This window comes from Nannobrachium achirus (assembly GCF_963921795.1).
Source record: "Nannobrachium achirus genome assembly, chromosome: 3".
Lineage (NCBI taxonomy): Eukaryota > Metazoa > Chordata > Actinopteri > Myctophiformes > Myctophidae > Nannobrachium > Nannobrachium achirus.
The window spans coordinates 64277882-64305075 of NC_137812.1; the positions used below are offsets into that span (position 1 = coordinate 64277882).

Sequence of the window (27194 nt, forward strand, 5' to 3'; positions counted from 1 at the left end):
CTGTCTGTCTGTCTGTCTGTCTGTCTGTCTGTCTGTCTGTCTGTCTGTCTGTCTGTCTATCTGTCTGTCTGTCTGTCTGTCTGTCTGTCTGTCTGTCTGTCTGTCTGTCTGTCTGTCTGTCTGTCTTTCTGTCTGTCTGTCTTTCTGTCTGCCTCTGGACCGGTCAGCGCCAAATTTCCTGTGTGTTTCCTGAGTAGGCCAAGAAAGTAAATAATGTTTCACTATGTTTTATAGTTTTTTAAATATTTAACCTTTTATAGACACATGCTGTACATTATATAGCCTACTGGTAGTTAGTGAAGGTCAGACTGTGCTGAAACTTTGCCCAGATACGAATCTTATTTATTGTTTTTATTTTACCTTTATTTATTTACACAGGTGCAACCCTTAGATACATGATCTATTTCACAAGGGAGCCCTTGTTCATAGATAGATAGATAGATAGATAGATAGATACCTTTATTATCCCAAGGGGGAAATTCAGTTGTCCAGTTGTAGCACAGCAGTATACAGTTATTTACAAAGTAACAGAGAAGTAGGAAAAGATAGATAAAAGTAAAAAACAAGAGCAGTACAGTACCAAAAAAGAGAAGGTGCATCAATAGAGGGGGCGAATTAAATATAAGTATATATAAAGTGTCTTACAAAAAAGAGACCAAAGCAGTCAATGCTAGTTAGTGCAACAAGTATCTCACTGTCATTGTTAACAAGACAAATACTCAGAAACTACCAACACAACCTGCACCCTAATAGTGCAATGTCGAAAAACAGTGCGGAAAAAAAACAACAGTCCAAAACCCTAACCCTAACACAATACATTTACATTAAAAAAAGAATTGACTGGTAGACTACTGACATCACAGATTGGCCACCTGACTTCCGAGATCCTCATGGAAAGCACTGTTATTAAACCCCACTCGTTTCTATCCAAATTCCCTCACGTCTGCATGTCTTTTTCTCTCTCATCCTCTCTTCCATTGCACACATCAAAAGATAACTAAGAATAGCTCTATTACATTATTGAATCCCTTATGTGCTTTGCAAGATGGTGGCGTTATACTGTAACTAAAACGTTCTGTGGCTTTCTGGGGAGGTAGTTGGTACTTGTTGCTTTAACAGTTTTCTTTTTAACCAAATGAACTCTGACAAGCTCACGTATCACAGCACGTTACAACTTAATCCGTTGCTCGTAGATTTGGTGTAAAATAGGAAGGAGGAAAATAATAGCAGAACTAGTTGCCCTGAGCGACCCCAGTCAACGAAGTATATAGAGTTTAAGTGGTCAAAATGTGGATTCCGCTTCAAAGAACGTGGAAGCCATTACAGGCCCTGGGTAAGAGGAGACCTTTGGGGTCCGTGGGCAAATGAATGGCAATTAAAGTTAATTTAATTAAACCTTGTATTGCATTTCAGACAGGAAAAGAGTCATCCAGAGCTTTATTGTCTGGCTTTTTTCTCATGAGAAGGACGAATTGCCCAAGTGACACTGAAGGAATTAAGACGTTTTGGAGAAACTTCAAGACTACAGTCTTGGTTCACTCACATTTTATGTAAGGGATTGATTGCGCCTTAAAACAAATATCCGCTTTTGTGTCTTTAAGAGGAAATTACTATCACTGACAATGACAAATAGCAATATGAATTGAGATTTTTCACAGCAGCCTCTTTGACATGAAATAGTTAGGTAAACACAGGTGGTACTATAATGCTACTAATTGAGGTTGTGTTCCATTCAGTCCCGTGTGCTTCTCCCAACACCTGCTATTGGCTCATGATCTGCTACACTAAATGGTATGGAGCCTTAATTAGTATAATTGGTAACACCTGTGTTTATATTTCATTTCAAAATGGCTGGGATGAAAAATATATGCATTTAGTTGCTGTTAGGGGGAAACTTGGTATGTCAAACATCGTGATTTACTATTTTTTAAAAATATGTATTATTATTATTATTTTGCAAAAAGACAAACTAGAATCGTAGAGCTGCTTATTTTCATTACTTTTATGTGACACTCGTGTGTAAGAGTAAATGTTTATTGACACTATACTAGTAATCTTGAATTTTTAGATTTGTGGAAAAACACACGCAAAGGAACACAACATACCGAGATACACTTTGTTACATTGGGGGAACATAGCACTCCATAAAATGTTCTTTCAGAATCGACTTCGCCTTCAGCGCTCCGAAATGAATGGTGGAAAATGACTGTAGATGTGTATTTAAAGTCGGTGCCAAAGGGCTTACTGCATGCATAAAACATTTTGAGCACACGGACAAAATTATGTTATTCATCATTCACTCAGGCACGACATACTCGGAGCCAGATCTGCCTTCCCCCAAAAATATGCATGGACCTCCAGAAGACATAAACCATGCTTTGTCTTCTGGCAGCAATGAATACACTTTTCTTGTTCCTTCTTCCCCCGCCGCCTCCCCCTCCATTATATTTTACACAGGTATGTCAACATTGATGGCGAGATATACTGCAAGACAAGCAGGAATGGTTTACATATGGTATCTATAGCCGTATCATACAGGCGCGCGCGCACACACACACACACACACACACACACACACACACAGGGGCGTCACAAGGGGGGGGGGAGTGGGACTGGGTTACTAGGGCCCAAGGTGGAGGGGCCTTAATTATTTTATACTTTAGCTATTGAAAAATAGCAGATATTTGTACCCAAGGCCCAGAATTTGGTGCGACACCCCTGCACGCACACACACACACACACACACACACACACACACACACACACACACACACACACACACACACACACACGGGGTGCCCTCCAAGCACGGGGTGAACGTGCTTGGAGGGCCAGTTTAAACTATTATCAGGTCCAACAATCTGTCTGCAGTTTGGTTTCAACCCAACCCTCCCCCAACTCCCTTTTTTCCCATTTTACTCTACACATCATTCCCACCCCCAGCAAACCATGCCTGCTTTCATTACTACCAGATTGTCCAAATAAATCTAGCCCACATCTCTCTCTCTCTCTCTCTCTCTCTCTCTCTCTCTCTCTCTCTCTCTCTCTCAGCACCCCAACAGCACCCCAAGGATGCCCCCCCACCCCTCCAAATGAGAACCACATTGCGGAGATTATGAGGGTGATGAGCTGTGAAATTCGGCTTTTGTTTTAATCCAGGAGCTCATCGTGGCTATACACACAGTGGGCTGTGTGCAGAGTTGTATCTGTGTGTTTATCGCACACAGTATACCTGTATATTGCGTCTGTCAAAAAACAACAATTGTTTATGCTATGGTTCTGCAGGAGGCTTTAGCCATCTATTAGGGCGGGGAGAGTGTTTTTTGCAGGTTGTTCAGTCCGAGTGTATCGAAAAAGCAACTGGGTTAAGGCAGCCAAAGCTTGTGATTGGCTGCGCGGAGGTGACGAAAGTCTGGGGGACGTCACGGAGATACACCTAAACCTATCCTAACCTAACCCTAACCCTAACCTCAGTGAAACTAACACTGGTGAATGCTAGCCTGGTGAAATGCTAACCTGCCGACGCTGGTGAATGCTAACCTGGTGAATGTTAAACTGGTCGGACCAACGGTGCTTAACCCAGTTGCTTTTTTGATACGCTCTGACTTAAAGACCTGCAAAAAATACTCTCCCATCTATTAGAGGGTTGGTTTGTGTAAGTGTGTGTGTGCGTGCCTGCCTGCCTGTGTCTAGAGCTAATCTCACTAAACACTGGACTGATCAGCACAAAATGTCACTGCAGGCCACATATTTGCCTTTTATCTTTCACAAATGTGTTGTACTTTTTCAAATATTTAACTTGTAATGTATAATGGAAGTCAGTGGGTCTCAGATTGGGTAGACACCTTACCCAAATTTGGAGGTTAACAGATTTTTACATTTTCTTCGTGTATTTTCTGCTTTTAGTTTGCAGTCGAGATGGACAGAAAACAGGGAGAGAGACATCACATGCAGCAAAGATCGTTGGGAACGAGACTCGAACCTTGCCATGTGTTGTCAGGCTACTTTAGAGCATAGGTTTACAACATTTAACACAATTGACCTTTTTCAGATTTCCCCCGGTACACAGAATCATTTGAATTCTCTGAAAGTTAGGATTTTGCTGTGTACTGACTATTTTGGTGCACCCAAAAAAGAAAACATGCATGCATGCGTGAAAAAAATACCCCTCTCCTGCCTCTGTTATGGAACACCATCCCAAGCCAAACCCTAAGGTCCTTGTTTTAGTAAACACAAAACAGACAAATCTTTACCCCCTAGTTACTGTGGAATTAGTGGCGTTAATCTAAAAAGCCCGCCCTGTGGTTGCTTTCTGGCCTCTCTGGGCTTCTTGAGCTTTCAAGGAATTATGAAACTTTTCAAAATATATCTCTCGTCAGAAAGTAGTCTGTGTCATGAAAGTAACAACATTCCCATACAAATAGATACTATCTTGCATTGTGCAGCAGCCAATAAGTTCATTACTTTGGACAGAAAATAAAAATCCTCTTTAGCATAGGAAATGCAGCATGTCAGGAGAAGGAATTTTACAATGAATTGTGGACTTTAATACATTCAGTCAGGATATGTGTCACACCTATTTTTAATGTTGGATGTGATGAAATACAACCCTGCCAACAGGTACTGTACCTGCATACTGTCTGACCTCAGGAGTCCTGTGACACAGGGGCGTCAATTGGGTATGGCAGGGGTATGCAGCTGCCATACCCTGGGTCCAGGGGGGAAAATAAAAGTTACTTTTAAATACAAATCCACGAATGTCTCTTTGTCTATCTGTGCTGGTTATTATGTTGTTAAATTACAGTAAAATAACTACAAATGCAAAATTTTGCAAAATGGTCACTTTAACAAGGTATTATAATTATATTCTCCACACTTGTATTCTCCCCATCTTGACAGAATGGTATATGCCCAGGATCCGCAGGTGCAATGCATTGTTGTTAATTGTGGCACGAGTAACATGCCAAGTTTAGCTGAACTTGAACAACTGTCATGTTGCCATACCTTAGCTTTTTCTGAACTGACGCCACTGCTGTGACAGGCTACAGGCCCGTATAACATGCCAGTGAAGATATGTTCTGCTGAACTATGATGAATGTACAGTATGTTGACCGTGTTCTGATACACATGAACCCGTATTGGCCGGCCCCTGGGTGCAGCAAAGACGTACGGTATATCTTCAGAATGGCATTTTCTTGGTAGGAAAAGGAGCTCATTGTCTTACTATCCCATACGTAACATTATAATAAATGTTTCAGCTAGGCTCTTCAACTAACACAAATCACTCACAATGATGGCATTGGGTAAGAAAAAACATAGACTTCTGAACATTTCAACCAAAGGTTTGTTTGTAAAGCCTGGATAGCAGCCCTGTTTTTTTACAGCCTACAGGCCAACATACCTGAACCATGAGCCTTCTAAAAGTCCTTCTTTGTGATGCGTGTATCTGTCTGTCCATCCGTCTGTCCGTTTGTCTGCACCATCTCTTGCACCATTGGACCGATCGACATGAGACTGTCTTCCCTGTCTTCTATGGTGCTTCCCTGTCCTGCGTTATGAATTAATAAATGACATTATGAAAGTTGCCTGTTGTAAAGAAATAATGTAACATGACATGTTATGTCATATTCTTCCCTTACTTATTAGTTGACCTTCGCATGAATTCCACACAAGTGGTAAATAATCATAATTCTTTTAAGAAGTAAGACGCCTCAGGGCGACAATTTTTGGCCATCTGACCGGTGATGTATATCGGACCAGTTACCCATATATGGAGACCCCTGGTACCCATATATGGAGATCCATGTACTGTATATAGAGATATGCTGTGAGAGCCCAAACATGCTTACTCAGTTATGTGAAAGTCCTATGATGTTTTGTGCCCATACATTGAGATCCCTGTCTGTGGAACCTATGGGCATAAAAGGGATTCTGTTAGTGTGACATCACAGTAAAGCCAGTTCGTGATGTCAGAGCGGCAAACCCATGGGGCTTTTAAGCCGTGACATCATTTTGTAGTCAGACCTCCAAGCAGATTTATTGTCAATATCTGTCCCTCGCTATTTCAACAGATCAGAGACAAAAATAACGACTAAAGTATAATTCTACCACTTTCCTGTCAACAAGAAAGAGAAGAAAAATGTGTAAATAGTAAAAATAGTAAAAAGATTCGCTTTTTTGGGGGGCAAAAGTTATCCTCTGCCTACAAAATGATGTCAGACTTAACAGCCCCATTCTGTTAGAGTGGTTCCCCTGACATCACAGTGACATCAGAGCGACAAACCCATAGAACCACAGTGTCAGGCGTGACAGACAGAGATACATACGGACAAGCTGTGACCGTTCACATACTAATCTGCAATCTACGGTCGCAATTAGACACTATATTGGGAAGTTTTAAGGCAGTTGGAAAATAAGTCAAAAATTGTAAGGTGGGTTTGTCACCTGAAAGTTTGAACTAAAATCTGGTAATTATTCCAAACTGAAAGGTCAGCAGCAATGTGTACTGTGGGCTAAACATGCCAAACCTCTGTATGGTCCTTTATTGTTTGTATTGTAGCCTTCACCTAATGTCACCCACAACTAAAAGATGAAAGTGGAAAAGGAAAACCTTGGCATGCATGTTGCTTTTAAGTATAGCCAGAAAGAAATACAGTAATCTAATCTGTCATTTGGAAAGTGTAGTGTGTAAGATTTTCCACTGTCTATTCTTGGCTTTATAAAATACAGCAAATGAACCTTTTCCACAAACCCTTATGACGTCACAAATTCATCATCCTGAGGTTTTTGTGTGATGAGGTGAGGTACTGAATGAAGGATAATCAGCTCTTGTTGTTGTTGGAGGAGGTCATGTGCCTCTATGACTAAATCTTGGTTACAGCACATTAGCCTGATTCCTCAAGTCCTAAAGAAAGATGCATGTTATGTTTTTCTTACTGACCATGTCATGTCACTTGGTGGTTTATTTGATGTCATTTATATATTATAACGAAAACAATGGAAGCATGTGGTCTCTGGATCCAGATCACGTTAGGATGGCGTGGCACAGTCTGTGATGTCAGTCATAACTCCAAAAATATCATATGGGTAAGGTTTCAACACAAATTGAGCCCCATTGACTTCCATTATCAGATTAAAGTTAAATATTTAAAATATATATCGTCGTTGTCGGGTGGAAACCTTGTATGTCCAAAACCGTTCGTTTTGTATTAATCATTTAAAAAATGATTTAAAATAGTGAAAATAGCCGATCTACAAGCACACAACGCCTCGTGGTGCGAGGCGTTGTGTGCTTGTAGATCGGCTATTTTCACTAGTTTTGTGCGACAGTCTTGTACTTTACGAAAAAAGCGTACCAATTTGAAACTTGGAGATACGAGGTTTCTGCCTGACAGTGACGATATATAAATAAATATATATATATATATATATATATATATATATATATAAAATGAAATAAACATTATGAAAGCTATTTTGAAATAATAATTCAAAACAATATGTAGGAAACAAAAAATAAAGGGCTATTTTCTCAGGAGTCACGACCCATAAAGATTTGTCAGCAACACAAAAATGGACCCTGACCCACTGTTTGGGAACCACTGTATAGATAGCTACTGTAGTCTAATGCAGTAGTAATGTTTTTATAAAAGAAAACACACGCACAACACGTTTTATTTTCACATTGGATCTTTTAATACTTATTTTCACCTCAGCATCACTGTCTTTTTCTTATCATAAACAAGTACACATGAACAAACTGACTTCTTAAACAGACAAGAACATAAAAAGACGAAAGGTTTCCCAAAATAAACAGGGAAGTTAATAAGTATATTGAAAATATTTCAAATATTTCCTGTCCCTCTAGCTCTCTAAAAGCTGTGCAGGAAGTCTTCCAGTTGATATATAGAGTGAGAGCAGATCAATGAACATCTGGAATCTATGTTTATACTGGAATATTGACAGAAAAGCAAAAAAAATAATGAAGCCAGCGAAAACGACGAACAGTTGATATTGGCCTGTAGTGCATTCAATTATAAAAACGAACAATATACCGTCAAGATAGACAAAACACAACCCTGTCCACACACGCACACACACATGCATATACGCAGTAAAATCCTGAGTTTATTTTTTTACTCTGAGAGTGTACAAATGTGACCAAATAGACCCGTTGGGTCCATTTGTACCATTTTCAGAGATAGAAATTTATGAATTAACACTGATAATTTTACTGTGTACTGCACACATACACCCATGCACACACAATCCCACAGACAGATATGTACACATTCATGTGTCTGCTACACACACACACACACACACACACGCACGCACGCACGCACGCACGCACGCACGCACGCACGCACGCACACAGTCACACCACACACACGCTCAACCATGCACACCTACATTACTGGACACACAGCTTTGCCTGTGAGATAAGAGAACTGCAACCTTGTTCATTTTTGTTAGCAACACTGTCAAAGTTCATATTGCATCACGGATAACTTTCATGACATCTCCGTTCACTCGTTGCCACAGTGGCTCTGTGATTTTCTCCTGCCAAACCAAAGACGCTCTACTCTAGTCCTTGTGCTGCATCGTACTGTGAAACATTTATGATGTCTATATACCAATTTCACCAATATGGATTTGTGCGCATTTATTGTGCTTGATTGGGATGACTCTCATGTCTGTAGAGTTCTCAACGGTCCTGAAAATTCCCTACCCGGCCCGACTAGTTAGCGTACATTTTAGGCCCTACCCGGCCCGAAAACGTGGTCGGGTCAGGTATGGTCGGGTTTGGTAAGAATTTGAGAATTCTATCACAGAGTAATAATAATAAAATAATAAAAACATACCGGTATATATTTTTTTCATTGAGCCCGAGGCCATACCCGGCCCGACTAATTAGCATACATTTTAGGCCCTACCCTGCCCTAAATGTCGGGTTTGGGTATGGTCGGGTTCGGGCAGAATTTGAGAACTATACAGGTCTGTGATATGAAAAAGAAAGGCAGAAAGCAAACGCTAGAATTCTGTGACTTTCCCAGCCCCAGGCAGGAACGCTGGATAATTGCAATTGAACAGAGCGTTACAGTACGTCTGTGTGCGTTTCATAGTCTGGTTGGTTGCAAGCAAGCAAAACCGTCCACAAACACACAGCCAAGAATCCTCACCAATAGCCGACACTATTAATTGGATGAAAATAAATCACAAAGGAAAGAGCGCGAGTGAGCCTGAAGAGAAAGAGCAAACATGATAAGCTACTGGGACTGTCGCATACGGACGCCATATCTTAGGGCCGTTCTGGTCAGGGTTTGATTTGCTGAGGAGAATATGTCCTGCCCTCTGGTCATTCATTTGTATCACCAGTGGGGATACCGGTATATCGTCGTTGTCGGGTGGAAACCTTGTATCTCCAAAACAGTTCATTTTGTATTTATCATTTTAAAAACGATTTAAATGAGTGAAACTAGTGAAAACAGCCGATCTGCAAGTACACAATGCCTCGCACCGCGAGGCGTTGTGTGCTTGCAGATCTGCTGTTTTCACTAGTCTTATGTGACAGTCTTGTATGATGAAGCAGGGCTTTACTTTATGAAAAAACATTCACATTTGAAACTTGGAGATACAAGGTTTCTGCCCGACAGTGACGATATGTTTTATCTCTGCTTCTGGTCAGACCGTATTAAATACATGCTTTTCCCTTTGGGAAATGTACATTCGTCTGATATTTTTGATAATATCACAATTTAACAATTGAATTAAAAAGAAAGTATGTTACTGTAACCTCGTTAAAGGACAACTCCGCCCTAAATCACTTCTAGACTCATTTTCCAACTTATATTGATCCAAAAAGACTGTCCATGGGGTCTATTAGGCACAAATACCCCTGTTGTCCAGTTTCCCCAGCAGAACCCAGCAGCTCTCATAGCATAGTGTGGAGACTATAAGCCTATCGCTTTTACACTATTTGTTGTGGTCAAAAGTGATTTATTCTTTCATGAATGTGTTACTATTTGTCATTACAAACACATCCATGGCTTGGTTGTCCAACTTGTCCCACAAAAGCCACCAAAATCTCATAAATCATGTTTTGGGGTGAGCATTCGGCACAATTGACAATCAAAGTGACTGTACTGGCCAATCACAGGGGAACTTTTCCGGGATTTGGTAAAACACATAAAAGCATAACATCTGTTTAGCAGAGTGTGATTGGCTTTTGTGGGACAACAATGGCATGGATGTGTTTGTAATGACAACTAGTAACACATTCATGAAAAATAAAAACACTTTTGACCACAACAAATAGTGTAAAAGCGATAGGCTTATAGGCTCAACTCTTTGCTATGAGAGCTGCTGGTTTCTGCTAGGGAAACTGGACAACTGGGGGCATTTCTGCCCAATAGACCCCATGGACAATAATTTTGGATCAATATAAGTAGGGAAATTAGCCTAGAAGTGATTTAGGGCGGAGTTGTCCTTTAAAGCTGACATCCTAATATTGGGTACAATTTATTTGTAATTTCTTGTGTCAACGTATGGTGAAAATAGCTGTTCTACAAGCTCACTCACAACGCATCTTTTTTTGTTTGTTTAGGTTTTTTTTACACAAATGGAACCCTGGCTGTGGTCTGTCGTGGCCGGAGGAAACGACTGCCTGCAAGTCACTAAACACATATAGTACATTTGCTTTGAAGCTTCTTGAACTTGCTTGAACTTTTTTCTTTTTGGCATAAGTTGCGTGCTGCTTTAATGCCTCGGGTTTGGTGGCGACTTGGCTTTGAGCACAGTTTTAGAGCTCTGGTGCTCCAAAAAAAAGTCTGAGGTTTGTCTTAACCATGCCCTTATGCAGCGCTGTCTGGGAGGTTACAGCCCATAGCCTGCATGATTGTGCTCACTTAGTGGCTTCTTCAAGCAGTTTGGGGTAAAGGACTGCAACTATTGGTAATCTTCTTATAATCGGAAAAAATCGATTACTTAACATGACCGTTGCACCCCTAAAGGCCCATTCCCACTGGGCCGGATAAACAGATACAAAAATATCTTTCTCCATTCAAGTGGATGGTAAGATACTGATAAAAAATATATCTGTGACCGATATCTTTTATCTGTATCTTACCATCCACTTGAATGGAGAAAGATATTTTTTATCTGGCCCAGTGGGAATGGGCCTTAAATCATGCATATTTTGGGCATGTGTTCAAGGCACCCAATTTCCTATTTGACAAAGAAGACATTTGTTTTGACCCTTTCACTCTGTGCAATGAAATGAAAATGTGTCTTTGCTAAATGTATATTATTTACAACAATCCACTCAATGATTACTTTGAAGAGGCTTCTTCGAGGGAGCAACAATTCATAACACATCAACATTAGTAACAATCGCAACACTGGAAAAAAAGAGCAAATACACGATAAAAAAAAAAATACAGAAAGACATCACAGAAACACGTCATATCATAACAAAGCCTGCACATACTGTAGTATCACAGCAAAAAAAAAAGAAGGAAAAAGACACTATGCAAGCCAAAGATAGAGTCCATTCTCAATGTCTCTTCATTTCATTCATTTATCTTTCACAGCAAATGTATCTTCCACTATGGTTTGTGATCAATTTGACAACATCCACCCCTATCCTGGTGCCGAGCTCAAGTGCAGAGCATGTAGTTCCGTCTAAGAAAGGAAAGCCATTGCAACTCTTGTTGTAATACTCCGTACAAAGGTTTTACAATATCCTGTACCTGTGTTGCCGGGCCAATGATTAGTCAAATGAACCAGTTGTATGGTTTTGTGTGTTGTTGTTGTAGCTTCTCACAGAACCATTATAACCATTTTTATATCAGTTCTTGATTCAGACTCTGAAGAAAATAATCTCTTTTTCAGTGCACTTTCCCCCCCATTTGGACAGTTGAGAAAACGTGTTTTGTACCAAGACATGTGGCACAGTTGAATACGCACATGTCCTTTCATGGACGTCACTGTTTTCATTTATTTCACTGCCGTCCCCTCCAGCTTCATAGTCCAGCCTCAAAGACTCACACGCACACGCACACACACCATACTGTCTCTCCCAAATCCGCCAACCGGACTGCAGCTCATTCAAATGCAGTTCCTTTACATCGACAAAGCAACTTAAAAAAAATAAAAAGTTGAGAATTACATGTCAATGCAAAAAGGCACTTCCATTTTCAGCCTGCTACTTAGACCCTTGTTGATGATTGCACTTAGTTTAAATACTTGGTTGGGATGTGCCACCCTCGGATTCATCTGGACGACTTCAAAAAAAGCATTGCTTTATTATCCCATTATATGAACCTTTGGGGGCAGTTGGGTGGGGTGGGGGGGTTCTGTGACCTCCAACATGCGAGTCCACTCGCCCACGTCTTTTCAGAGTTAGTGCATGGAATCTCAGAAATAAGACGGTTTCAAGGCCCCTACGTTGTTATTCGACGTCGAGTGTTCTTGCATAAGCGGAACCTCGTATTCTAAACCCCCGTTGGGTTGCGAGGAGGAGAGGGCCGCCTGCTGGGGCGTGTGACAGCGATCGATGTCTGTCTGCTTGTGGGGCAGAGTCCCGTTCCCCCCGTTCTCCATGCAGGCCTTGACCCCCTCCAGCTCCATGGGGTCGGGCTCGGCCGGGCCCAGCTCCAGCTCCATGCCAGCTTTGGCCCGCCTCCTCCTCCGCAGGCAGATGACCGCCCCGGCTACCACCGCCACGCCCAGCACCAGGGCCAGGGCGGCCAGGGCAGGGATGAGGGTGACGTTCAGCTGGCTCGGGTCGTCCAGAGCCCAGGGCTCCGAGGACGTGGCTTGGACCCCCGCGGTGCGAGCCTCCGTGCACGACCCCGTCTCCACGGAGCCGTTGGCCCTGGCGCTGATCCGCTCGCCCAGCGGACTGGCGCAGACGGAGTACGTGCAGTTGGGCCGCAGGCCTCGCAGGGTGTACTCCGGGTAGGACGCCGGGACGCTGAGGAACATGGGGCGGCGGTCGGGCCCCGAGAGGTTGCGGTACGTCAGCCTGATGCCGCGGATGTGGGGTCTGGTCTGGATGAAGCGGTGCAGGTCCAGGAGGATAGAAGTGGAGGTCACCTGGCGGGAGCTGATGGCGTCGGGTTCCACGGTCGTCATCAGGGAAACCAGCGACACCTCGGTGGCGGATGGTTTCGGGGGCTCCGGGACGTCCTCCACGTTCTCACAGTAGAGGCCGGAGGTCCTCGGATCACACATGCAGACCAGCTGACCCAGGGGGTCGAAGCGGCACGTGCCTCCATTGAGGCAGATGTTTGGCGGGCAGATGTACTCCTCGTGCTCCCTGTTGGTGGAGCTAGGGGAGGCTGGTGGCATTGGTGGCAGTGGGTGGCTGTCTGGTTTGGAAGGAGGGTTGTCACTGGACGGAGGGATGGCATTAGTGCGGGTGGTCTCTGGGGAGGTGGTGGGCTGCGGGGGCACAGGAGTGCTCTCCTCCCCGTGCGAGCTGGTCAGCACCGTTGTGGCAGGCGGGCACCCAAAATCCTTTTGCTCCAATTCGGCCAGCATCTTGCCAGCGTTGACTGGGGGGAAGTGGCATCTGGTTTCCTCAGGCCTCCCGAGATCCACAGTCTTGTCCTTCAGCCAGACAGGGAACCAGGCCAGAGAACACAGGCAGTTGAAGGGATTCTCGGCCGCCGTCAGGTGCCCCAGCTTGGGGAAGGTCTGGAAGAAACCTTGGGGAAATCCCTGGAGGTTCAGTCCACTCAGGTCCAATTCCTGGAGCCCCACCAGCTTCTGGAAGTCCTCTGTCCTGAGCTCCCCGAGGGGGTTGGCAGCGAGGCTGAGCCTGATCAGCCCCTTCAGGGCGCCATGTCTCAGAGCCTGGGGTAGCTCCACCAGCTGGTTCTGGGAAATATCCAGGTCGTGGAGGTTCCCCAAGGAAGCCATCAGATTCTCGTCCAAGTAGCTGAGCCCCAGAGAGGCAACCTTGAGGGACTCGAGGTGGGGGGTCTGGAGGTCGGAGGGGCCCAGGACTGGCAGGTTGTTGGAGCTGAGGTCCAGGAGCAGAAGCTTGGGGAGATGGAGGGCCGGCAGCGAGGTCAGCTGGTTCAGCTGGAGCTTCAGCTCCAGCAGCATGTCCAGACTCTTGAAAGCCTCCGAGTGGATGCTCTGGATGCGGTTGGCATGAAGATACAGCCTCTCCAGCTGCACCAGCCCCGAGAAACAGTCCTTGGAGATGTGGGTGATGAAGTTAGAAGACAAGTCCAAGTTCTTCAGCGTGGACAGCGTCTCGAACACGCCGTCCGGAACCTCCATCAGTTCGTTCTGACTCAGGTCCAGCAGCTCCAGCTCCTCCAGGCCGGCGAAGTCGTCTTTCACCAGCGTGTCGATGCCGTTCTGGAACGCATAGAGCCACCTGGTGGTGGCGGGGAGGTGGCGGGGCATCGTGGTAGAGCGCCGCTGGATGCAGAAGATGGAGTCCTGGGTGGTGCAGGTGCAGTCCGCCGGGCAGTCACTGGACCAAACCACGCCCGAGGAGAGGAGGAGGAGGGGAAGGAGGAGCAGAAGAAAGGGTGGCATGGTGGTCTCAGCCTGGAGCCTCTGAAAGTGACAGAAAGAGGGAAATGGTGAGTATTAACCATTGCACTGTTTAATGCACAATGTTATACTTCTGCTACTGCTACAGCTACTGTCTATCTACAAGCGCACAACGTGTCACATAGCATTGTGAACTTGTATATCGTCACTGTCCGGCAGAAACCTTGTATCTCCGAATTTCAAGTGTGTATGTTTTTTTAGTCAATTAAAGCCCTACTTCATCATACAAAGGTTTCGCACAAAAGTAGTGAAAATAGCTGACCTGCACGCACACAACGCCTCGCGATGCATGGCGTTGTGTGCTTGTAGATTGGCTATTTTCGCTAGTTTAAATCGTTTTTAATATGATAAATACAAAACAAACGGTTTTGGACATACATGGTTTCCACCCGACAACGACGATATTTGCTACTTTATATATTTAGAAGTTAGATAACGAGATTAATATGCTTAACAGCTCTTAAAAAATCATGATTTATTTACTTTTCCAATTCATTTCATTGATTGATTTATTGCCCACTCAAACACTGCTCCACCACTGTAAACGTTCTAAACGAGCACACACACACCTCCGCTCTCTGCTTGGCGCTACAGGCCTACAGGCCCTGGCAGAGGCGTAGCGTAGCCCACCCAGTATGACCTAATCTGGGGTAAGTGAGAAGCGTGTTCAGCCTCTTCCCTGTGTTTATGGCACAGTCTCCAGCCCGTGAAACCCAGTCTCCCTTAAAACGGCTGGACACCCACAGCCACACAGTTACTACATACAAACATTGTAGACACACACACGCGCACACACACACACACACACACACACACACACACACACACACACACACACACACACACACACACACACACACACACACACACACACACAGGCACACGCACACACACACACAGAGTTCCTTCATACAAACACATGCACACTCAATCACATCCTCAGTCACATTTACTCGCCCACACACGTTAGCAAACACATGGGCGCCATATACAGGAAATTAGAGGAAGGGGGAAAGAGAGAGGGAGGGAGAGAGAGAGAGCAAGAGAAAGAAAGAAAGCAAGCGAAAGAAAGAAAGAAGGAAAGAAAGAAAGAAAGAAAGAAAGAAAGAAAGAAAGAAAGAAAGACAGAAAGACAGAAAGAAACAGGAAATTAAGCACGTTAACTAAGGGTTTACATGCTATTGATCTAAGGACTTAGGTATACATCCAATGGCTATACGGTTACAATACATGGAATTCATAACTGTGTATGCTCTCAAAAGAAAACAGTGTGAAACGCTTAAGCCTGCTCTTAAGCTCAGCGCTAGCGAATCAGTGTTGGAATAATAAACAGGCCCGCATGGGGACTTCATGACTCTGACTGGGGCTTACCCGGCGGACTGGACGTTTTACTGGACATATTTATGCTAAACTAAAGCTAGCTTTGATCACGCCTCCTTTGAGGAAGCCTGCAGGTCTCCTTTTTCCAGGTTCTAATCTCAATAACTGGCTGCATTAAGAAGAAAAGACCCTGCGTGGGACTCTCTCTCTCTCTCTCTCTCTCTCCTCTGGATAGCGGCGTAAGCTAAATGTCATGGCACTGTTATGGGACCTTTAACTCCGAGAGTGTATCGTTGTAGCCAAATGGAGCGGGTCCACTTGGTTACAGTTGTAGACTCTTGGAGTTGCCAATGGAGAAATGAACACACTGCGTTAGAGGTTTGCATAAATGAAGAGTAGACACAGGTACCGTAGTGGAAAAAGTACTCCGATGTTTTACTTAAGTAAAAGTATCAATACTGCAATATAGAAATACTCTGTTACAAGTAAAAGTCCGGAATTCAAAATGTACTTGAGTAAATGTACGAAAGTGTTGGCATCGAAATGTACTTAAATTACCAAAAGTAAAAGTACAAAATGTTTGAAAATAGCAAATAGCTCAAAATAGTAGATCGATAGTAGAGAATAGTAGAGATTGTAGATCGGCTATTTTCAAATATATAATAGGGCTCAAGTGGATTAATGTATGTTTTATAATATCATCATTTATATATGCAAAGTAACTAGTAACTAAAGTTTTCAAATAAATGTAGTGGAGTAAAAGTGCAATATTTGCATCCGAGATGTAGTGGAGTAGAAGTAAAAGTATTGGAAATTGGAAACACTCAAGTAAAGTACAACCAACTCAAAATTGTACTTAAGTACATTACTTGAGTTGCTTTACACCACTGCACAGGTATATATAAATAGTTCAAATGAGGTTTTGTATACGGTATCTGACTGATAGCAATGGATTCGGGTCAAGGAAGCCTTTGATTGTAATTGGCGAGGCAAACTCCTACCCATATCTCCTCTCCACGGAGAGACTCGAGGTCTCGTCCTATCAGGACTATCTCATATCTGATGAGTCCTGGTTTTGGACAGACATTTCACTTTAGACAAGGCTGTGGTCAGGGACATGCAGAGAATGTTAGAGAGGCAGGGGCTGAAATATCTAACAGGGCCTTTTGGTGGAAATATTGAAAATAGCAGACCTCAAAGGAGGTCGGCTATTTCCAGTACTTGATACCACACTGAACTAAGCATAAAAAAGGCAATGTGGTGTACAGCCTGGATTTCTACACAGTGAGGGCAATTCTTTCAACATAAGATGCTGCATTCAAGTTCAGGAGAGTTTGGACAAGGCAATTCTCTTGAATGCTGCTTTCAGGTCTTCTTCTTCTTTCATGTGCATTGTGAAAACTGAATTCATGGTCTGGAGAGTGCACTTTTTACAGATGGGTAAAAGCCCCTCAAGCCCCCTTTCATGCCTATGTGTGCACGTGCCTGGCTGTTGACCTGACTTGCAACACATTTATGCATGCACGCACAAACACGCAACCACACATATGCCCAACAAGTATAAAGGTCAGCAATGGTTCAGGACTCAGGAGGTATAGCGGGCCCTTTTGGTTACATTTCGTACACAATTATTTGAGTGTTCTTTTGAACAACCTGTATTGGTAGATAATATTACACAGTAAAATCCTCATGGTTGACTTATACGCTTGTAACTCCGAAACTCTCTCAGAGTTAAATAAACACTGAATAATGTTACTGTGCAGTGTGTACAGATACTAACTCACTAAATGAGTTGGTATCTGTACACACTGCAATGACTGTCGAGGTGTCAACTTGTGCCTACTTGTGCGTCAGCTGTCACTGGCATCACCACTGGCAATTCCAATGGTGATGCCAGTGACATCACCACTGGCATCACCAGGAATGCTGGTCCCTCATTGGCTGTTAATGATGACGTTGCCAGAAATGCTGCTCCCTGATTACGGGCTTAAACACACACAACCACCTATACCTACTGTACCTACCTACGTACCTACGTACCTATACCTAACTACATACGCAGCCGAACGCAGTACTTGCGCGCTCTGCTGGCGCAGGTACTAAACCTGCACTGCTCCAGGGTAATTTAATGACAATGTTTCGAGCCCAGGCTCTTCATCGGGTCAACTGTACAAGCATGACGTCGGGTGGAAACCTTGTATCTCCAAAAGCGTTTGTTTTGTATTTACCATTTTAAAAACGCGGTGCGAGGCGTTGTGTGCTTGTAGATCGGCTGTTTTCACTAGTCCTGTGCGACAGTCTTGTGTGATGAAGCAGGGCTTTACACATTTGAAACTTGGAGATACGAGGTTTCTGCCCGACACAGTGACGATGACACGTCTCTGTCCCTCGGCTTCAATCTCCTCTCTCCTGCCTCCACATGTCTCTCTCTCTCTCTCTCTCCCTTTAATTTCATTTCCACTCGTCTTCCTCCTCCCTGACCTGCCTGGTGTCCGTGAACCCTGTGCTCCTGCTCTCTCTCTCTCTCTCTCTATCTGCCCGCTGCCCTCTCCAAGACTCCCGGGGTGGAAGTTGAAGAGAGAAACCCAAGATGTTTCATTAAAGCCAGGAGCGTACCTCCGGCCCCCATGCCTCCTATACCCCCCCATCCCCCCTTCATTCTCCTCTGTCTCCTCCATTCATCCCCCTCTCCCTCATAACCCACAGAGAGCCTGATCTGAGCCGGGCCCAGCATGGCTGGAATTTGCAATATCCCTCGAAAATCCATCTTCATCAAGAGCAAGGAAAAGAAGAGAGGGGGCGGAGGGGAAGCTGGGGGCCAGGTGAAAAGTGTGTGTGTGTGTGTGTGTGTGTGTGTGTGTGTGTGTGTGTGTGTGTGTGTGTGTGTGTGTGTGTGTGTGTGTGTGTGCGTGTGTGTGTGTGTGTGCGTGTGTGTGTGTGTGTGTGTGTGTGCGCGCGCGCACGCTAGCATGCTCGCGCACGTGCGAGATACAGACAGTAATGCTAAACGCTGTTTGCGGAACAGATCAGGACCAGACCATTGATAAATGTACTGGTAATTTTCCATTGTCAAGATCGGCCACATAGCTTACAGTACATACATCTCGAGCATTTTTCTCAAAATGGCTTATTTTTTCTTTTGGTTTCTTTATATTTTGTCCATACCCAGCAAGCACGTCAGGACATGGACCAATCAGTGACGTCTTGATTGGGGCCAGATCACAATATGGGGATGATCTTGACGTCATTACCAGGACGTCATATGGACTTTTTAATTTTTGTAAACATTGGCTAGAACTCAACTCACTGTATCGTTAAAAGCCCTCTTCAAGCTAAATGTGCTTTGAAAAAGAATTTGAGAAAAAAACAGGTCAAAGATACAGTACATACATAAACAGTAGCAGATATGTACATGTTCATCGCTTTGATGTCCTTCATTTCATATAGCTAATCAACTGAAAAAACAATCTCTTTATAATGGTGCGATTACGTTTTCTTTTTCTTTAGTTTTATTCATTTGCAATACAAGTAATAGAAATGATACAGTCATACCAGTTTCAGATTGTCAATTATTTCTGGATTAACAGCCAAGTGTTAAAAGCCTGCAGGCATTCACCTGTGGGGTTGAACTTAAACATACTGGAGTGACAAAGCCAACAAAACCTCAAAGTCACCCAGCCAGTTGATCAGCAAGGACATTTGTACAAGTAATCTCAGTTATTATCGTCACTATTATTCTCACAAAGCCAAACACACACACACACACACACACACACACACACACACACACACACACACACACACACACACACACACACACACACACACACACACACACACACACACACACACACACACAAACCGCTTGATTGCATGTGAGTCAGAGAACTCATGGCTATGATAGGGAATTCAAAGGAGACATATGACCTCTTTTGTTTGGAGCACGTCTCGGTTTAAAGGCACACTTACGCCCTGAAGGGCATCCGGAATACTGTTTGTACGCAGTCACATTTGGTACAATAACAAGGCAAACGCAATTATTCATCATTGGTTTTAGGGTATCTTTGTCGGCATGATACTGTATAGCCGCATAACAACATATAACTGTCAGCGAATAGAATCAGCATAGAACGAATGAATGAGCTGTGTTTCCGAAAAGTAAAAGAGAAAGATGAAAGAGTATTGGGAATGACAGGAACAATGAGTGAAACGCAAAAATAAGAGATACACAAGAGTTAAAGGGGAAATGATTCACCACGCAAAGTTTCCGCTTGTGAATTTCCACAGGCAATTTGGCTCCGCTTTAGACATATTTCTCCCGTACAAGCGCAAGATGAACGCAAAGTGATGACAGATTTAATTTCTAGTTTGACAGGCCAACTGCTCGCTTGACTGCGTGAGTCCTCTTTGCAACTGCTTCAGAAACACGTGCTGCAGAGGCAGATGCTCAATGAATAGAATAGATTGTACCATGGTAATATTAGTTCTTAACGGTTTGGGACGGCCTGTGTCAAAACAGGAAAACATAAGGGCATCCTGGACGCTTGGCAGGCCAAATTATACTTGCAGTGGCTGCGTAGCCGCGTCCGTGTAGCCCTGTAATATGACGCTCATCTGCGTGCATCCCAGATTTCATGACCATGCATACAACTGACTACACACTGACTGCACAGGTGCTAGAAAAGAAAAGTAGGTTGAGATAAGGTCCATTGCTACCCGCTGTATAACATTATACCACAAAAAAAAGGATTTGAAATTGAAGTGATGTCTGTTGGCCATAACAGAACAGAATAAAGGGCTTTGTACACAGGCCCGTTGCATTTTTTTTTTTTTTTTTTTTTTTTTTTCGTTTGCCGCATGATTAAAATGCATTGGATTTGGTGTGCAATGTAAAGCAGAATCCTCACTGCGGATCCGAAAAGGAGTCATAAAAGGAGTCAATGAGTTTTTACCGCATGCGAAAAGACGCACAAATCAAACTGGGTTCTATCGGGAAGAAAACGCCCTGCCGCAGCCACTCGTCACATGGAAAATTCTTCAGAGCAGGGTCATAGAGAATCATTGGTTTCTTAAAAAAAATGAAATCGTCAGTTTTTTCCGTGCGGAAAATCGCGCCTGTCTGCAAAGCCTTTAAAAGGCCTGAATAAATAATACTTCTCAAACTTTGCTGAAGGAAGTTATTACAATCTTATAGGTCTTCAGAGGATAACTGGAATGCATGGAAATAATCGATGCAAGATACAGTAAAACTAGGACAGTAAACCACATGTTATTAGGTTATTTATGCCTTGCCCTTATATTGAGTGCAGCCCAGTCATTCTTGAACACGTGCACATCTGCAACACATCGCAATATCATCTGCTGTCTGCAAACTTAATCAGGCCTTTAGCTATACACATACACACCATTGGTTCTCAAAGTGGGGTCCAGGGACCCCCAAGGGTCTTTGAGGGAGTTCCAGGGGGTCCCCAGCTAAATGATAGTTAGGAACCAATTGGACTCGTATGGATCTGTAACTCGGAGAGTGTACAAATGGAACGGGTCCATTTGGTTCCATTTGTACTCTGTCCAGACTTAAATTCACATTGATTTTACAATACAAATTGAGGTCTCAGAGATGTTTGTCAAACTGTGGGTCATTGAAATTAAAGTGCTGCTAGAGCCGTAAAAACCTACTCGTATGGGGGTCCGTGGACTAATAAGTGTCAATTTGGGGGTCCCCGACATGAAAAAGTTTGAGACCCACTGACATAGACGGTTGAAAAGCTTAGAGCCCAGTCTACTCTATCTGCATCTGCACAGGCCAATTTCACCAGCACTGCTTTTTTGTTGTTATTACATTCTATATTTTCTCTCTCTCCTTTGTATTTGTCTGGGTGGATTGGGTACCCAGTCTGCCCGCAACGCAAATCTGGGACAGATCAGTCTGCCCCCGGGCAATAATAGTCTGGTGTAAATGTCAGGGTTTATTAAAAAGAGAAACTCTCATCAGTCTAATGACACGAGGAGCCATAATATTTTATATGGATTTATAGTGCAAGTTATGGTGAGGACACATCAATAGGAGCTGTTAAATATGGGTGCCCTGGCCCCTCTACAAAAGAATGTGAATGGTGCTTTCTTTGAAACGTCTGGAACACTTAAGTTATTTGTATGAATATAGATAAGGCCGTGTGATGACAGAAAAACCCCGGCTGACACAATAATGATAGAAAACAGGTACTGTACACTGTCTGCAACAGCCCAAAGAAATGCTAAGCACGGCACATTTGCTTTTACACACACACGCGCGCACAGTGCACATGCGTGTACTGCATCGCACACGTGTGAGCGCGCGCACACACATTCGTGCACAGATTTTCTTTTTTGTGGTCAAATTTATGCACGGTTAATACTTCCACAACACAGCTGGATTCTGTTACCCACAATTCTCTGCGGCCATCTCTCACCATGACATGGGGAGCCCCACATAAACCTTTGTCCTCTTTCTTGATAGGAGAGAGAGAGAGAGAGAGAGAGAGAGAGAGAGAGAGAGAGGGAGCAGAGAGTGAAGTGTCACAAATTATAAGCGAGCTAATGGCTAGTACTGTAACTGTACCTCCTTCCAACCAAACCAAACAGCATATAAAGAAAGCCTGTGATGATCCTTGGACAACATGTCAGACGTGTGAAACTGCACACAATCACAGTATTCTCCCACAACTGACTAGACTAGAGGACCAATGCAAGTAGCAACATTACATGAAAGACCCTCATGTACACTCTCAAAGACATGTAAATTTCGATACGAAAGTACTGTTTGTATATGAGTCAAAGAGCCTAAGTCGAGTATATATATATTAATATGCCATGTATTAATACAAGTATCTCTGCTGTCGGGCCAAAACCTCTTAACTCCAAAATGTTCATTTTCGGGAAAATGAGCTCAAGTGGAGTTACTGTAGGAGGTTTTGACCGAAGGGCTTTTTACTACTTTTAATTGGTTCAATATTATTTAAACCAACATACAGACGTAAAGGGTGTTCAATAGCACATATCTATGAAAAAAAGAAAGGGCCATTCGGGTGGAGTTAGCTGGTTTGGCAGAAAGTGTGGAGTTAGGAAGTTTTGTCCCAAGCACTTACATTGGTTCAATATTATTTTAACCAACACTCAGACGTAAAGGGTGTTCAATAGCCCTGATTTATGCCAAAAACATCAAAAATGGAGTGAAGAGGTTTTGGCCAGACAGTGACGAATATTTTTTTAACACACAAATGTGTTAAAAAAACAAATACATACAGTAATTTCTTAAGACTGTAGTTAGACGCTTACATGGTGCGGTGAGGGGGATGTGAAAATCCCCTACTTGGAGGAAATGGTCTCTCATCAGAGCTACAACAACACAGACCTTTTTCCCCCCTTTCCTCTTTTATCTCATCATATCTGTCAGGGGTGTGTTTGGAAACATCAAAACAACTCCTACTCTTGGAGGGAGAAGAAGAGAATGAGGTGTGAGATGAGTTGAAGTACTGTAGGAGACAGAGTGCATGCGTCTCAGTGGTTGGTTGTTGCATGGGTCTCACTCATGCCGCTGTGAGTCGCTTTGGATCAGGCACGTGCACACATAGACAGGCTTGAGCCCCTGCCCTTTTATCCTTCTGTAAAAAGTGCCCTTTCCAGACCATGAATGCAGTTTTTTTAAGACATGCAAATGCCCTCTTTCCACGCCGTACCTGAAGGCAGCATTCAAGAGAATTACCTTGTCCAAACTCCCCTGAACTTGAATGCAAGTTCAGAGTGTTATCACGCACTGAAAATAGCCGACCTTCAAGCTCACTTGGAGATCTGCTATTTTTGATATTTCCACCAAAAGGATATTTCCACCAGAGCCCCTGCCTCTCTAACATTCTCTGCATGTCCCTGCTTTGGATGAAAGCATCCAGAAAACGGGGTGCGTGCGGGAAAGTCTGGCGAAAGAGAGAGAGAGAGAGAGAGCTGAGCGAACGTGTGAGTTGAGGAGTTAGTGGTGGGGAGAATTTATTGTATATACTGCAGGAGGGTGGGGGGGGGGGGGGGAGAGAAAAGAGATATGGAGGTATGAGCGGCGCAAAGAGAAACGGTCGTAAATCGAGTCGGAAAGTGGGTCTATAAGGAGATTACCTCACTTTTATGCAGACCAACGGGGACATGATTCAGTGGTACGCCGTCGCCCACCCCCACCCGTCAAACTCCCCCAGTGGAATATCCCATTACCCCCTCGCCTGTGGAGATTAGCTCTACAAACACTCTAACAACTTAAATCTGCATTAAGAAGAGTTTAACCCGAAAAAACCTCGAGGTAAAATCTTTTGCGAACAAAGCTGGCAATCGGATATTTAAGAGCCGTTGCTGTTGAGTGGCAGGAAACGAGCAAGCACAGGCATAGGCAAGCACATTCACACGCGCACACACACATGCACAGCATACACCAGGGACGTGCTGGGCCCCTGATTCAGCCCGGGAAAAAGAGTTGGAGAGGCCCTCATTGCGCGCTATAGAGAGAGATCTCTCTCTATAGCACTGCTGCTGCTACTCAAAGATTTGCCATTTCAGATCATGACAAGTGACAAGCCAGTGGGCCGATTACATGAGTTATATTTCGTCATTGTCGGGTGGAAACCTTGTATGTCCAAAACCATTTTAAAAATGATTTAAACTAGTGAAAACAGCCGATCTACAGTTGTGTGCTTGTAGATCTGCTGTTTTCACTATTTTTGTATTTCGGGAGTTGTCCCGCTTTTCCCAGTGGCCAGCACGTCCCTGGCGTACACACACATAAACAAGAACAGACACACACACACACACACACTCACACACACACACACACACACACACACACACACACACACACACACACACCCACGCACACACGCACACACGCACGCACACAGTCAAGCAAATCTCCAAGGCCTCGCGACAACTATTGACCTTTATTCTCGGGGCCCTCCAGCAAATCCATCAACAACACATTCCACACTATTACCACAGCAGTACAACTCTGACACGCTCCGGCAGAAACCTAACGCGGCAAGGCAGACGCTAAAGCTGCTGCCGCGCCACACGCCCAAAACCTTGTATCCTACGGTTAGGATGACATGCACACGCACACACGCGCACGCACACACACACATACACACCAATGTACAGTACACGTACAAACACCAACGGCATCGCAAACATACACACACCCACGTACAGGCATATCGTCAAAACCTGTTTCAAGGGGAGTAGGTTTTCAAGTTACAAGTTAACCACCTCGGCCCTGTGTTCTTTTAGCTACAATGACATCACAGGCCTAGTACCGTGCGAATAAGGGAAAGGAAATCAATGTCACATGAGTGAGTTGGAGGTGGATTTATGGCTCTTTATTTGGATCTGGAGCTTGTAAAATGGATCGTTGGCGCGATCACATCTTCATTTTTCATGGTGCAGGTCCCTTTTTTTCAGGGCCTATATGTGATATGTTCCTTAACCTCGAACAGAATCACAATCCGTCTCACAAACTCTGACGCTGATACAGGTGTTTATTGCACCTCCAAGACAATGCCAGGAAATATGTGTGTGTCTCAAAGAATACAATAACAAAATGAACTTGAAGGGTGGTTGCACTGCTGACGCGAGTCCCAAGGAATAGCATTTAAGGAATCCACTGGGAAATGAATGCGTCTTAGCATTTACAGTATATTGTGTATTGTCATGTCAAGTGAAGCATGACCAATCCTGTCTGATTGGACATTTTATTGTCCAAGAGATAACTTCAGTTAACTAATTTCAACCCAGATAATGTCAGTTAAAAGGTGAACAAAAAACAGGTTCACTTTAGCAGGCAAAAAGTTCTTGGACCAAGAACAATAGTGTGTTGCCTTTAGCAACCACACTAATAACAAAAATAGACAACCAACTTGCACATTTTTGGGGGGCAAGATATATATATTTTTTTACCATTTTCTTTTTTGCCCAGAAGGGAGGCCATAGTTAACGTGGTTAAGTGTCACTGTATGTAAGAATGAGGCGGGCGGGGACAAAGGCTTCAGAGGAGCCGAGCACGACGGACCGTAAATTAGGCTTCACGGAGCGCGAGTCGCACACACCTGGCTCATGTTACCCCGTCTGTCTGCACTCTGCGGGCCTCCTCCTCCAGGAATGGAAACATGCCGAAGGAAGGAGGGAGACAGGAGGCGAGGAGGAGGCGAAGGAGCCAGGGAAACCGGGGCGGAGTGGGAAACGGTAATACTGTAGCTGAGGGGAGAAGGGAGGAGAGCAGTGGAATAAAACCAGAAGGAAAAGTAGAGCAATGGGAGTTAAACATATTGGAGGAGGACAGGAGGGAAATGAGGAATGGATGAATGGGGGAAACGGAGTCAAAGGAGGAAAGTGGGGGTTTTGTGTGATGTCAGTCAGACCAGAGAGAGAGAGAGAGAGAGAGAGAGAGAGAGAGAGAGAGAGAGAGAGAGAGAGAGAGAGAGACCTGGCTCCCTAGAAAAAACAGACTTTGCACCCACTGCACACAAGTGGAAACTGAGCTACACTTCCTAACCTTGTGTCCACTGTACCAAGACATCGGAGACACATACTTCCCAGAAGTTCCAACAGATCATAACCACCCAAGGAGAGTTTGAAAACAACCAATGAGTTGGTTGGTGCAAGCTTGCCACCATTGGTGTGTGAATGTGGGAAGTGAGGACGCTGGCGTCGAATGTTCGCCGCGTCACCTCCCAATGTATGAATGAATGAACCATTGTAAAGCGCTTTGAGCACTTGGAAAAGCACTATAAAAATGCAATTCATTATTATTATTATTATAAAACATGACCAAGGATAAAAAAAAAACTCCCATATCTGCTGGGTGAAGTAAAACAATGTGCAAACACAGCAGCAAGATTTGTGAGCTGCTGTGATAGGAAAAGGATGTCAAATGGAACACAACCACCTTAAAGACTACTAATCATTGTGTATATCCATGCACTGTCTGCATGTCACCTTGATACATGAAAACTGTTTCACTCTGGAGCGCCCGCTGGCTGGCCTACCGGTCCAGGCACATACCACATAGGCTCTGAAGCCTGACAGCGTGTTGCGGGTTCGAGTCCAGACGACCTTTGCTGCGTGTCACTCCCCATCTCTCTCTCCCCATTTCCTGTCAGTCTACTGTCCTATCAATAAAGGCATAAAAGCCCCAAAAACAAATCTTTAAAGAAAACGCTTTCACTCCTTTCACTTGTTCATATTTTGTTTTGATTGTATCGTATTGTATTGTGTACACTTCTGCTTTGGCA

The 27194-nt window shown here is 44.0% G+C and overlaps 1 protein-coding gene across 1 annotated transcript; it reads right to left on the bottom strand.

Annotated features, from left to right (window-relative positions):
• Window positions 1–12417: 12417 nt before the first annotated feature.
• On the bottom strand, window positions 12418–14559 carry LOC308281649 (vasorin-like; the record flags this gene model as incomplete). The annotated part of the gene is made up of 1 exon (XM_080721883.1): window positions 12418–14559. The coding sequence occupies one exon, from the start codon at window positions 14557–14559 to the stop codon at window positions 12418–12420; it is 2142 nt and encodes a 713-aa protein (XP_080578009.1).
• Window positions 14560–27194: the final 12635 nt, after the last annotated feature.